Below are 13,562 nucleotides of genomic sequence, written 5' to 3'. Positions count from 1 at the left end.
ACCCCTCGCTTCGTCCCTCATTACCCCCATTTGGTTTCCCAACCGCTCACTATCAGCCCTCATTTGCTCACTATCAGCCCTCATTCCCACCATTTGTTCCATAAGGGCCCTCATTTGCAGGAGGAAAAGGTTCGAATCCACCAGGGGCGCTGCCACGGTCGCGGGCGCGGTGACCAGCGAGGCGCCATTTTGCGCGCCCGCTTCTTCGTGCGTGACGGCGCTATTTTGCGAACCTGCCGCCCTCACTGCTTCGCTCTCCTCCTGTCCCTCATTTTGGTCCTGGACCGACCCTGCTTCACTCTCCCCTACCGGACCCCAGCCGTCTTGATCCGCCATAGCGCGACTTGCAAAATTCGAGTTTCGTAAAACAAAACAAATTTCGGCCGCTCCAAATTTTGACCAAATTTTTTTTTTTCCTCTATTCGTTTTTTTTTTTTTTTCAAAATTTGGTCGGGCCTCGAATCTCACTCCCGACACCAATTGTTACAGACACGACTTTGATGTTAAGGTGGGCCGAGCGGAATGGCCGTCGCGTCCGCACAAATTACCCGATTGTACTCGAACGTCGACGAAGCCGCGCTACGCTGGCTCAATAGGAAAGAGAAGACACCCGGCTGGGTTATAATGACACAATACGACACCAGGGGTTCAGTTCTCAAGACCTCCGGAGGAGGTTATATTCGTGCGGAAGGTCAGATTACAGGGACGAGAGGTACATCATAGGAAGACAGGCACTTAGACACAACCTTATATTATTCCCGACAGACCACAGAGAAACAGGACAAAAACTGACTCACACGGGGATTGATGACAAGGAAAGCGGGTATTCGATGGCCAGCACAAGGTGCACCTTGTGCTCAGGGACAGGATGGCGCGGCCCAACAGATGCAGGAGGTCTCTCAGCGCTCGAGGTGGCGTCTTGTCGTCTCAAGCTGGGGGCGCATCTGACGTCACGTCCGGCAAGCGGCTGCGTATATCCGGCGGGGAGTGACACGCCCTCGGCTCGTTAGCTCCGCCCAGATGGAATCGGTCCGCCCTTCTTATTGGGTGCGGGGGGGGTTTACCAGGCTCCGCCCTTGACGAGGAGCCGACAGCCAGCCCCTTCGTGGTAACCCCGTGGGGCGCATGGATAATGGCGGCTAACCGAGCCGGAGGGAGGACGCACACTCCCCGCGCGCGCCGTTGTTGTAGTTGTTGTTGTAGCTGTAGTTGTTGTTGTTGTAGCTGTAGTTGTTGTTGTTGTTGCTGTAGTTGTTGTTGTTGTTGTTGTAGCTGTAGTTGTTGTTGTTGTTGTTGTAGCTGTAGTTGTTGTTGTTGTTGTTGTTTGGGGAAGAAGATGGGAGGAGGTATGGGAAGGTCCTAAACTCACTACTGGTGCCATATAATCACATTCTGGTGCAACGAAGAGTCATAATTAATGGAAACGAGGCCTTAACTGACATAGATTAAGAATAACTAGGAAGATGTCCGAAAGTTGTCTACGTGTGGTGCGGTGGACCTGGGCACGACATTTAATGGGGGAATAAGGGGAAGGTCGGCTCTACTGATTGTTATTTACATGCAATGGGACTAGGGAATGGGGGACTGGGGAAAGTTGGGGAGTATTGGAGAAAATAGGGGAATATTTACAAGCGGATATGGAGGCCAAATTCCATATTCGCAACAATATAATAATAGCGTAAGGACTCGACTTTGTAATCCCTTTTACGCCGCACCCAGTGACCCGATGCCCACGGCACTAATGGATTTACGATCTACGAACCGCGCTCTTTGTTTATCACGTACAGCCATACTCGAAAAATCTGAATTAGCCGACGTTGGGGCCCAAAAGCATCCGATTAACTGCCGATACGACGCCATCTTATTGGCGTCTGCTGGGTAAAGGCGAAGCAAGCCGTCCGCTGATTGCACAGTCGAAGGCGACAGCAAGCCGTCCACTGAGTGGACAATCCTGAGCATGCATTTGTGCCGGTGTCATCGATCGTGGTGTACGCTAACCTCATCAGGTGGGTTTACCATAATTTCTTCCAACCGCGCTCTTTGTTTATCACGTACAGCCATACTCGAAAAATCTGTTCCAGTCGATTTACTAATCCGTTCATTTTTTTAAAGTCTATGGTTCTACTGCTGTTCCTTTCCATTGACACATACCACTGCGCCAGTGCTATGCGGATTCCTATTATGAATCCATTCATTTTTCAAAAGTATATCGTAGCGTTGTCATTTAAGTAGATTGCAATAAATACGTTGTTCATATACGCACTCTTCATTCTCATCTTTCTTCCTAACTCTTACTCGGACAAGCAAATCCCCGATGCCATCCATAGTGGTACACTCTATCCATACACCACATCCTCCCTTCCGTGGATGTTCCACGGGTTTCGGCTATTTTTAAATAATTCTCGTATCCGAATCTAAATTCAGATCCTTTGAATTCTCCATTTGAATTTGAATTTGATTCAGATCCTTTTGATTTCTCCTTCGGTCTTTGTCACACACCCAACCTGTTAACCACGTTTCGTCCAAATCCGTCCATAACTTTTTGAGATATCCTGCTATGTATCGTTTTTGGCCCTATCTCCCATAAAGATCCGAATCCGGCCACAAGAGCTTTTTCATTTTTATTTGATTATTCACCATTGAGAGATGGGGCCAAAAACGATATACAGCATGATTTTTCAAAAATATATGGACAGATTATGATAACTTATTGGATGAGTTGGTTAGGTGACAAGAAAAAGGTGATTGGATTTTGGTTCAGATCGGGATCCAGATGCGGCCTGTCAATGGCATACAAAGTATAAACTGTTCCGCCTGGTAGAGGTATGTGCTCTTCCAAGTGCCGTTGTAGTTTATATAAAGTCAGGCCCCGACATTAGTGGTGGATACGTTCCTGGAAAATGCTGCAAATGTCGAATTCACAAATGTGGGGGCATTGTTTCAGTGGGAAAAGGGGGGTGGGTCACAGGTTCTCTGCAGATCCTGATTCGCGGAAAATCCCATGAATGTCGACACCGCAAATGTCGGGGCATTGTTTTAATGGGGGGAACGAGGGATAGGTAACTGCGGTTCCCGATTCATAGGGGAAAATCCCACGAATGTCGACACCGCAAATGTCAGGGCATTGTTTCAATGAGGAAGAGAGGGATTTGTTCCCGGCATTTCCTGATTCATAGGGGAAAATCCCACGAATGTCGACACCGCAAATGTCAGGGCATTGTTTCAATGAGGAAGAGAGGGATTTGTTCCTGGCATTTCCTGATTCATAGGGGAAATACCCAAAAATGTTAACACCGTGAATGTCAGGGCACATTGTTTCAATGAGTAAGAGAGGGATTTGTTCCCGGCATTTCCTGATGCATAGGGGAAAATTTTTAAAGTTAAAAAAAATGTCTGCGACCATGAATGCACATGGTTACAGTTTCATAAAATATGCTTAAATAATATTAAAAAACGATGACACCAGGTACTGTTTACAATGTTTATTGAAGGACAGTGATTACAGTTTATTAAAAGTCCTTAAACATACAGGGTTATTTACAATAGACTACAATTTCAATGATTGTGGATTACGATTGTGGAGGATTACAATGATTAAAGCAACGACAGGACGAGTGAACTCCAAGTGCTCATCTTCGAATGCCTGATCTTCACAAGTCCGAATTACTTGTCACTTGCGAAGCCAGCTGTTCCTTATCAACCGTTCCATTGGAGCACTTAAAATACCCTTCGGACAATCCCCGGGTCATACTTGGTATGTGGGCCAAATTTAATGACTGTGACATTTGTATGTATTACAGTTACATTTGTATGTATTACTGTTACATTTGTATGTATTAGTTACATTTGTATGTATTACTGTTACATTTGTATGTATTAATGTCATAATAACCACACAAATTACTGCGATGATATTTATATATTACTGTTACATTTGTGTGTATTAGTTACATTTGTATGTATTCATCACATTTGTATGTATTAGTTACATTTGTATGTATTAGTTACATTTGTATGTATTAGTTACATTTGTATTATTACATTTGCGGATTGGCTACCATGGCTGCCTGGAACATTGCCGCAAGTTTCTGTGCAGCTCGTTGTAGGGAAGCATCACGTCATCCAACCCCTCTCAAGATTGAGGTAAAGCACCATGACTGGGTCAGCTCGTTGTAGGGGAGCATCATGTCATTGTTGTAGGGTGTGGGTGTCGTTGTCGTTGTAGGATTGCTCGTTGTAGGGGAGCATCATGGTAACGCTCCATGATTGGGTCAGCTTCTTGCCCACATATCCTGCAGCACCTTACCCCAGGAACTTGGCCATAGGGTTGGTCCTTTGCTTTCAAGCTTGCAAGTGCATCGCCTCTTCCTCTTTTTGTGGTGCATTTTATTGGTGTACATCTTTTTCAGCCTCTTTATCCACTTTGTAAAACAGAAAAGAATCCAGCGAATTGCCAAAGAATTGTACACAACTTGAAAGATGATTTCGTAGATGTTCATCTCCACCATCTCTTCTTCCTGATCTTCCCTTGAAATGAAGTCCAGACATTCTGAAGGGTTTGGGTTTGCAATGAGCAAAAGAAAGAGAAAATTTTACTTGGATGACTTTGAAATCAAATTAAGCAAAACAAACGCAGATCAGCCGTTCCTAATCAATAAATCATAATCAATTATGATTCCAACATTTCAGTGTCAAAATAAAACGAGGCCAAATATCATTTAAAATCACAAAAATCACAGTTATACAAGTAATTCTCAACCTGTTGTTATATCTGCAATGAAGAAATTATTACAAAAGGTAATGCAATGAAACAGTCCACCCAACTTACGAATCACTACTATTTTCTTGTTCTCTCAACATATTTTACATTCAGCATCAAAATCAACTTACGGTGAACATCCATATCATCCAGACATGTGGTTTCATTTCCAGGGATCTCAGTTGCTGGGGTCAACCAATGTGTTGGAGCGCACTTTGGGGAGCTCCATATGGAGGGCTCCCATGGGCAGGTGTCAGGTTCGATCTACAAAAAAAAGAAGTCAGAAAACTGAGTTTAGGAAAAATGTTTTAGTCCCACAACGCATTTAGACAAAGCATTATTAAATCCTTCATACATTATAGCTATGGATCCCACTTACCCTTATACATGATACAAATACATGCACATTTACACACATCTATATATCTATATATATCTGTATATATCTATATATATCTATATATATATCTGTATATATCTATATATATATCTGTATATATCTATATATATATCTATATATATATCTGTATATATATATATATATATATATATATATATATTGTTGCGAATATGGAATTTGGCCTCCATATCCGCTTGTAAATATTCCCCTATTTTCTCCGATACTCCCCAACTCTCCCTTACCCCATTCCCTAGTCCCATTGTCTGTAAACAACACCCATTAGAGCCGATCTTCCCCTTCATCCCCCCATTAAATGTCGTGCCCAGGTCCCCCGCACCACACGTAGACAATTATAGGACATCTTGCTAGTTATTCTTAATCTATGTCAGTTAAGGACTTGTTTCCATTAATTATGACTCTTCGTTGCACCAGAATGTGATTATATAGCACCTGTTAGGAAGTTTAGGACCTCCCCATGCCTCTCCGCATCTCTTCCCCATGAAGAAGCGCCAACTACAACAACAACAACAAAAGAGGGGGGCGGCGCGGTGACGGTATGGGGAGTGGGCGTCCTCCTTCCGGCTCGGTTAGCCACCATTGACCACGCGCTCCACGGGGTTACCACGAAGGGGCTCCCTGTCGGCCCCTCGTCAAGGGCGGAGCCGGTAACCCCCGCACCCAATGAGAAGCCATGGGCCGATGCCATCTGGGGCGGCGCTAACGAGCCGAGGGCGTGTCACTCCCCGCCGGATATATACGCGGCCCCGCGCCGGACGTGACGAGGAGATGCGCCCCGAGCTTGGAAGGACAAGACGCCACCCTCCCGAGCGCTGAGCGACCTCCCCGGCATCTCCACCGAAGTCGCGACCCACGAGCGCTGAGCGACCTCCCCGCATCTGCTGGACACCACCGTACGTGATTCTGTCCCTGAGCCAGGTGCACCTGAGCCATCGACTGCCGCTTTCCTTGCCATCAAATCCCGTGTGAGTCAGCGTTGTCCCGTTTATCTGTGGTCTGTCTAGGGTTAATATAAGAGTGTGTCTAAGTGCCTGTCTTCCTATGCTGTCCCTCTTGTAGTTGTAATCTAACCTTTTTCCGTACGAATATACTTGAGAACTGAACCCCCGGTGTCGTATTGTGTCATTATAATCCAGCCGGGTGTCTTCTTTTTCTTATTGAGCCAGCATAGCGCGATTAGTCAACCCCGGGTGCAATCGGGGTAACTTGTACGGATACGGCGGCCATCCCGCTCGGCCCACCATACCATCAAAGTCGTATCTGTAACAATTGGTGTCGGGAGTGAGATTCGAGGCCCGACCAAATTTTGAAGAAAAAAAAAAAAAACGAATAGAGGAAAAAAAAAAAATTTGGTCAAAATTTGGAGCGGCCGAAATTTGTTTTGTTTTACGAAACTCGAATTTTGCAAGTCGCGCTATGGCGGATCAAGACGGCTGGGGTCCGGTTAGGGAGAGTGAAGCAGGGTCGGTCCAGGACCAAATTGAGGGACATGAGGGACATGAGGAGAGCGAAACAGCGGGGGTAGCAGATTCGCAAAATAGCGTCGTCACGCACGAGGTAACGGGCGCGCGAAATGGCGCCTCGCAAGTAGCTACGGCGGCCGCACCCGCTGCACAAGTGGGAGGGATGGCCCAAATGCAGGCCCTCATGGAGCAATTTATGGCGCAAATGCAGGCGTCCCTCAACCTGCAGAAGGACGATATGAGGGCTAATAGTGAGCAAATGAGGGCTGATAGTAAGCGATTGGGTGAGCGATTGGAGGACCAAATGGGGGTAATGGGGAACCGGATGGATGCTCAGGGTGAGCGATTGGAGGGCCAAATGAGGGTTGATAGTGGGCGATTAGAGGGCCAAATGAGGGGTACCGGTGAGGGATTAGAAAAGAAATTTGAGGGGTTAGACAACGGGATAAAAGAGGTGAAACATGGGTTAGAGGGGGTAGAAAACAGAATGGCCGCTCAAGAGAATCAAATAGAGGGAGTGAAAAATGGGTTAGAGGGGTTAGAAAACAGTATGGAAGGCAAATTGAGGGACATGAGGGACCAAGCGGAAAGGGAAGTTAAACAAATGGAGCAGCAGATAGAGGGGGTCAGAATGGGGGTAGAAACCAAACTGGATGCTCACAGGGAGGAAATGGAGCAGATGAGGGTGGCATCTGGGCAGGAGATGCAAGTGATGGGAGAGGAGATCAGAAGAGGAGTGAGTGAGGAGGTCGGAGGAGTGCGCGAGGAGGTGAGGCACTGTAAGGAGCGCATGGAGAAAGAGGTGAGAAAGGGGACTGTAAAATTGCAAGGTGGTATAGAGGAGTTGACGCTGGGAGTAGAACAACTGACAGTGGGACAAAAGGAGTTGGGGGACCAGGTAAAGAAGAACACAGCGGTAATAGAGGGTTTAAAATCGACACAGAAGGAGATGAAAAAGGACGTAGGGGTAATTAAAAAAGAGTGCCAGACGGTACATGAGGACCTGACGAGGAAAATGGACAAGGTGGTAGAGGTAATGGAGGTTAAAGAGCGGGAGGTGCGGGAGCACATAGAAAAAAATAAAGTGGAGTTAGAGGAAGAACTTAAAGGGGCGCACGAAGAGATGAAGGAGATGAAGCAAAAATTAGAGGAAGTGGAAGAAGGGGTGAGCGAAATTAAGAAGCGACGGAGAGAGGATAAGAAAGAGATAAAGGAGGAAGTAAAAGAATTGGTCCAAAGTCTGTGTTCGGATCGTGATGATGTGCTCATTAACCGGATGAGGGATTCGCAGGTGATGGAGGAGAAGCGAAGAGAAAGAGGACCCGGTGTAAGTGGTGACCAATATGGTCGTGCGTATGATGCGCCAGGTGATTTAATAAGCTTGGGGGTCGAGATAGACCCGGATGTTCGTGAGAGGCCAAGAGTGAGGTGTATGGCTGGTCCGGAGGGTATGGAACGAGAGGTGCGAGGTGTGGGTGAGCAAGGTTGTGGTGGTATGGAATGGGTAGCGGGTTGCGGAGGTGTGACCCATGCATCGACACCAACAGGGGTAGTTGTTGGAGGGACCGGGGAGGCACGAGAGCCCCTTGGGGGTAGTGTACTGTGGGGGCCCGGCCGGTTCGGCCCCGCGCTGACCCCGCAAGGGGCGACGCACGGGGTCCGGCCGGCGGGCAACGACTCGCATACGAGGTGGTCCCACAAGGTCCCACTCGCGCCGTATGACGGCAAGAGTGATCTACGCGCGTACCTGGCGCAGTTCGACTGTGTGTGTAAGGGTAACGGTTGGGGTGAGGACGAAGGTGGAGTACACCTGGTGGCCGCATTGCGCGGCGCGGCGGCGGAGGTGCTGACGGCATTACCAGCGGGTGCTCTCACCCTGCCAGCCCTCCGCGACGCCCTAATTAATCGATTTGGAATAGAACAGCAGAGCGAGCTTGTTAAAGCTCAGCTCGCGCTGCGAAAGCGCAAGCCCCAGGAAGCCATCGGGGAACTTGCCCACGACATTCGCCGCGCAGTGGGGATCGCACATGCTAGCATGGCAGCGGATTCCCGGGAAAGCCTGGCGCTGGACCATTTTATCCAGGCCCTCCCGGATATTGAGCTCCGGCAACAGCTCGCCATGTGGCGCCCGCAGACTCTGAGCCAGGCGGCTGACGCTGCGGCCCGTTGGGAAGCAGCGAGGCCCCTGGCCCGGGGGGGCGAGCGTCTCGCAATGGCGGTCCGCCAGATGGGACCCCCGATGGAGGGCGGACCCCTTAGGGGGCCCGCCCCCGACGTGGGTCCTGACCTGGCGGGCATGGTCCGGAGGCTGGTGGACCAGCGCCTGGCAGGACCTGGACCATGGCAGGCGGCCCCGGAGGTGGCCCGCGGTGGACCACGAGCGGGTAATCCAATTCGGACCTACAGGGGGGGGAATTTGGAATTCCGGAGGCAAGCACCTTATCAGGTGAGGTGCTATACCTGCAACCGCCTGGGTCACCTGGCGCGGCACTGTCGAAACGCGCGCCGGGATGATCCCCGGCAGTTGAGGTCCTCAACTCCGCCCAGGGGGGAGCGGGTTAGCCGACCCCAGACACCCCCCCGCCAGACCCCGGGAAACTAGAAGGTGTCGGGCACGTAGGGCGGTGTTCGGCAGCAGAGGATGGAGGAGAGCCCTCATTGACGCGACAGGTCATTTATTGTGGCCAAATTGGAACCGGTAGCCTGACAATTAGATGCAAAATTGCCGGCGTGGGGGTAGACGCCGTCGTGGACACAGGAGCTAGCGCCACGATCATCAGCCCTGTGGTCCTTGATTCGAGCGCAGGTGGCTGGGATAAGATCCAGCGCCTGCAAAATTATAGTTTGCAGCTTGCTACCGGGGTAACGGCCCCGATCATAGGGCGTGGTTCTGTGACCCTCAAGTTAGGGTCGGTAAGGAGGGAGATAGATGTTTGGGTGGCGGAGGTGTGCGACCCATGTTTAATAGGGTTGGACCTGTTGACTGCCAGCGGTTGTAAAATCGACTTGTGCCGGGGGATCCTGCAGGTGGGAGTAGAAGAGCTGCCGTTAGGGGGAGTGAGCACGGCCGAGAGAGCGGAGCTGGAGGCTTCCGAGGCCGTGACCATCCCCCCCAGGGCCGAGGCGATAGTGCCGGCCCGGTGGGCAGCTCGCCCAACATGGCAGGAGTCCTGCGGCCTGGTCGAACCGGTGGCAGCGCAGTCCATACCGGGTTTAATCGTGGGCCGCACCCTTGTAAAAACGGACGGACCGGTAGTGGCCGTCCGAGTAGTAAATGTGAGTACAGAACCACGCACTATAGTAAGGGGCACGAGGGTAGCTGGCTGCACCCCAGTTGAGGAAGTCGCGACAGTGAGGGGCGAGAACGTCCAGCCGAGCCGACCCCGGGGGGAGCCTTCAATAACAAGTAGGAATTGGCCCGATCCCATTTGCGAGATGGTAAATCGTAGTAGCGTAGAGTTGGGAGGTACCCAGAGGGAGGCCTTACACAAACTGGTTGGGTCCCATTTGGACCTCTTCTCCCTGTCCACCGAGGATATTGGACGTACGGGCCTGGTGAAACATCAGATCCACACCGGTGAGGCCCGGCCTATTCGTCAGGCCGCCCGACGGCTCCCTTGGAGCAAGAGGGCGGAAGCTGACGAGCAGGTTGCAAAAATGCTCGACGCAGGTGTGATCGAGCCCTCGGGAAGTCCTTGGATGTCACCTGTTGTGCTGGTCAAAAAGAAGGATGGGACCACGCGGTTCTGCGTGGACTATCGCCAGCTAAACAACGTGACACTCAAGGACTCATATCCCCTGCCAAGGATTGATGACACCCTCGATGCCGTTGCGGGCTCAAATTGGTTCACAACTTTGGACCTCAAGAGTGGGTATTGGCAGGTGGAGATGGATAGGGCAGGGAAGGAGAAAACGGCATTTTCCACAGGTAAGGGACTGTATCAGTTTACTGTGATGCCGTTTGGTTTGTGTAACGCCCCCGCCACCTTTGAGAGATTGATGGAGCATGTACTAGGCGGCATGCCATGGCAGTCATGCCTGGTGTACCTGGATGACGTCCTGGTACATGCCCAAACGTTCCCCCAGGCACTAGCTAATTTGGACCAGGTGTTCGGGTGCCTCAGACAGGCAGGGTTGAAGCTGAACCCGAGTAAGTGCACTTTGTTTGCAAGAGAGGTGGCCTATCTAGGTCACGTGATTGGCCGCGAGGGGGTAAAAACAGACCCAGACAAAATTAAAGCGGTAGAGGAGTGGCCCGCACCACGTACCATCAAAGAGGTGCGGGGATTTTTGGGACTCTGCTCCTACTACCGGCGCTTTGTGGCGAAATTTGCGGAGTTGGCCCGTCCCCTCCACCGGCTTACGGAGAAGGGGACGCGATTTAATTGGACACGGGAGTGCCACGAGGCCTTCCAAAAATTGAAGGGGTGTCTAACATCCGCACCCCTTCTAGCTTACCCCACTAGTGACGGGACATTTACCCTGGACACGGATGCGAGCCAGGAAGGATTGGGCGCAGTTTTGTCTCAGACACAGGAGGGCGTGGAGAGAGTGATTGGTTATTATAGTCGGGCCTTAAGTAGGCCCGAGAGAAATTATTGCGTCACTCGCAAAGAGTTATTGGCTATGCTGGCTGCCATGAACCATTTCCACCCGTACTTGTACGGGCGGAAATTTTTGGTTAGAACTGACCATTCCTCCTTGCAATGGCTCCTTCGGTTCAAGGAACCGGAGGGCCAAATTGCAAGGTGGTTGGAAAAGTTGCAGCAGTACGATTTTGATGTGGCCCATAGGGCCGGGAAGGCCCATGGTAATGCGGACGCACTCTCTCGGCGTCCTTGTCTGGGGGAAAACTGTAAATTTTGTGCGAGACACGAGGAGAGGGAGCAATTGGGCGATTCCGCCCCGATTCTCGTCGTCCGGGCAACCCGGGTGAGAGGGCCAATTTTGCCACTAACCGCGGACGAGGAATTTGGAGAGTTGGCTTGGAGCACGGCCCAGCAGGAGGATCCTGTTCTGGGGCCGGTGTTCCAATGGGTCAAATTGGGGCAAAGACCAAAGGGGGAAGAGGTCACCCCCCTCGGGGCGCGGACAAAGGCATATTGGGCTCAGTGGCAGACCCTGGAATTGAAAGGCAACATCTTGTATCGCAAGTGGGTGGAGGTTCCCTCTGATCGAACTTCCTGGCTGGTGATAGTCCCTGACAAATTCAAGAACGTCATATTGCAACAGGTGCATGGTACCCGCTCCGGCGGCCATTTGGGCAGGACAAAGACAATATCTCGGGTCCGCCGGAGGTTCTATTGGGTGAATATGGGGCGCGACATACAGGACTGGTGTCGGAGATGCGACGCCTGTTCTGCCAAAAAGGGACCAGCACGGAGGATGAGGGCCCCCCTTCAATTACATCAGGTGGGGGCCCCCCTTGAGCGGGTGGCTATGGATATTCTAGGACCGCTGCCCCGCACCCGCCAAGGTAATAAGTATATCCTCGTTGTGATGGACTACTTCACCAAGTGGCCGGAGGCCTACGCCCTCCCCAACCAAGAAGCAGGGGTGGTAGCGCAGGCCTTCGTGGAAGGATTTGTGTGCCGGCATGGGATTCCACAGGAGTTGCACACCGACCAGGGACGAAATTTTGAGAGCAAATTGCTAAAAGATGTGTGCAGTCTCCTGTCAATTCGGAAAACCAGAACAACGCCTTTAAGACCTCAATCTGACGGGATGGTGGAAAGATTCAATCGAACTCTAATCCAACAACTGGCACTGTTCACCACCACCCGTCAGGATGACTGGGACGAACATCTCCCTTACTTGCTCATGGCCTACCGAACCAGCCAGCACGGGGCCACCGCATGCAGTCCAGCGTTGCTTATGTATGGGCGGGAGTTACGGGCTCCCGCCGACTTGCTATGCGGTCCCGTGCCAGACACAGTGGTTAACCCGCCGAGGGAGGGGTACGCACGTCACCTAGAGGAAGGCATGGAGCTAGTCCATGCCTTCGCCCGCCGCCAACTCCATCTGGCGGGGGAAAAGATGAAGCGCAGGTACGACGACCGGAGCCAGGGGAGTCAATACGCTCCGGGGATGAAGATTTGGTTCTTTAATCCCCGGAGGCGGAAGGGAAGGTGCCCAAAACTCACCTCCCCCTGGCAAGGCCCAGGAGTCGTCCTGTCGCAAATCTGTGACGTGGTCTTTAAGATCAAAATGGGGCCACGAGCCCTCCCTCGGATCGTCCACGCCGACCGGATAAGACCTTACACCGGCGAGCAGGCGCCCCCGTGGATCGCCTCGGCTTTAGATGCCGAGGCGGGACCCAGTACCTCTGAATAAGGGGGGCTTATTAGTGCCAGAGGACTGGGGGATTGAGGAGCGATAGGCCCGGTGGGAGAGGGTGGCATCCCTGCCACCTTTCCCATGTGGTGGGGGCAAAGGAGCACTAGGTTTATGGGGTGTATGGCAGTGAAAACTAGCCCGGGTGGGTTAGGATATGGTGTGTAGGGATCTAGCGAAGATTGACATTAGGTAACGTTAAGATTAGTTAGTGACTGATACCTGTAGTGGGGACGCAGGTAGATTAGTGTGGATTATAATGACGAGGGAGCGCAATAGTTAAAGGGACGACTGGGAAGCGCAAGTTTCAGAAGGGAGTAGTTAGCTGAGATGATGCCGTGTGTGTGAGAATTGAACAGGTGTGATTGCACAGGTGTGCAACTGGACAGGTGTGTGGAGCAGTGTATGAGTAGTGAGTGTGTGGATCAGCGCGAATGCGCTTGGGGAGAGAAGGGTGCAGGTGGCACCAGGTGTGAGAGCACAGGTGTGCAGGTACAGGTGTGTGGAGAGAGTTGGAGTGAGTGGTACGGAGTGGTGTGCATGGTGCGAAGGTGTGGATGGGGGAAGAGTGGACCCCTTTCACGAGCAC

General features: G+C 51.2%; 1 protein-coding gene across 1 annotated transcript in view; it reads right to left on the bottom strand.

The window, feature by feature from the left end:
• Positions 1-3,467: 3,467 nt before the first annotated feature.
• The window catches only part of LOC137413195 (uncharacterized), a 56,053-nt gene continuing 45,958 nt past the window's right edge, over positions 3,468-13,562 (bottom strand). Inside the window, exons 10-11 of the mRNA XM_078772864.1 lie at positions 4,891-5,023; positions 3,468-4,549 (exon numbers count right to left, since the gene is read on the bottom strand). Of these exons, the coding sequence (XP_078628990.1) occupies positions 4,272-4,549; positions 4,891-5,023 (411 nt within the window). The 3' untranslated portion in view covers positions 3,468-4,271. The remainder of the gene's footprint in view (positions 4,550-4,890; positions 5,024-13,562) is intronic.

This window comes from Myxine glutinosa, chromosome 1 (assembly GCF_964187855.1).
Source record: "Myxine glutinosa chromosome 1, kmMyxGlut1.1, whole genome shotgun sequence".
NCBI classification, from domain to species: Eukaryota; Metazoa; Chordata; class Myxini; order Myxiniformes; family Myxinidae; genus Myxine; species Myxine glutinosa.
The sequence above is the reverse complement of the archived record's forward strand: the minus strand, read 5'-3'. Positions and strand labels throughout refer to the sequence as shown.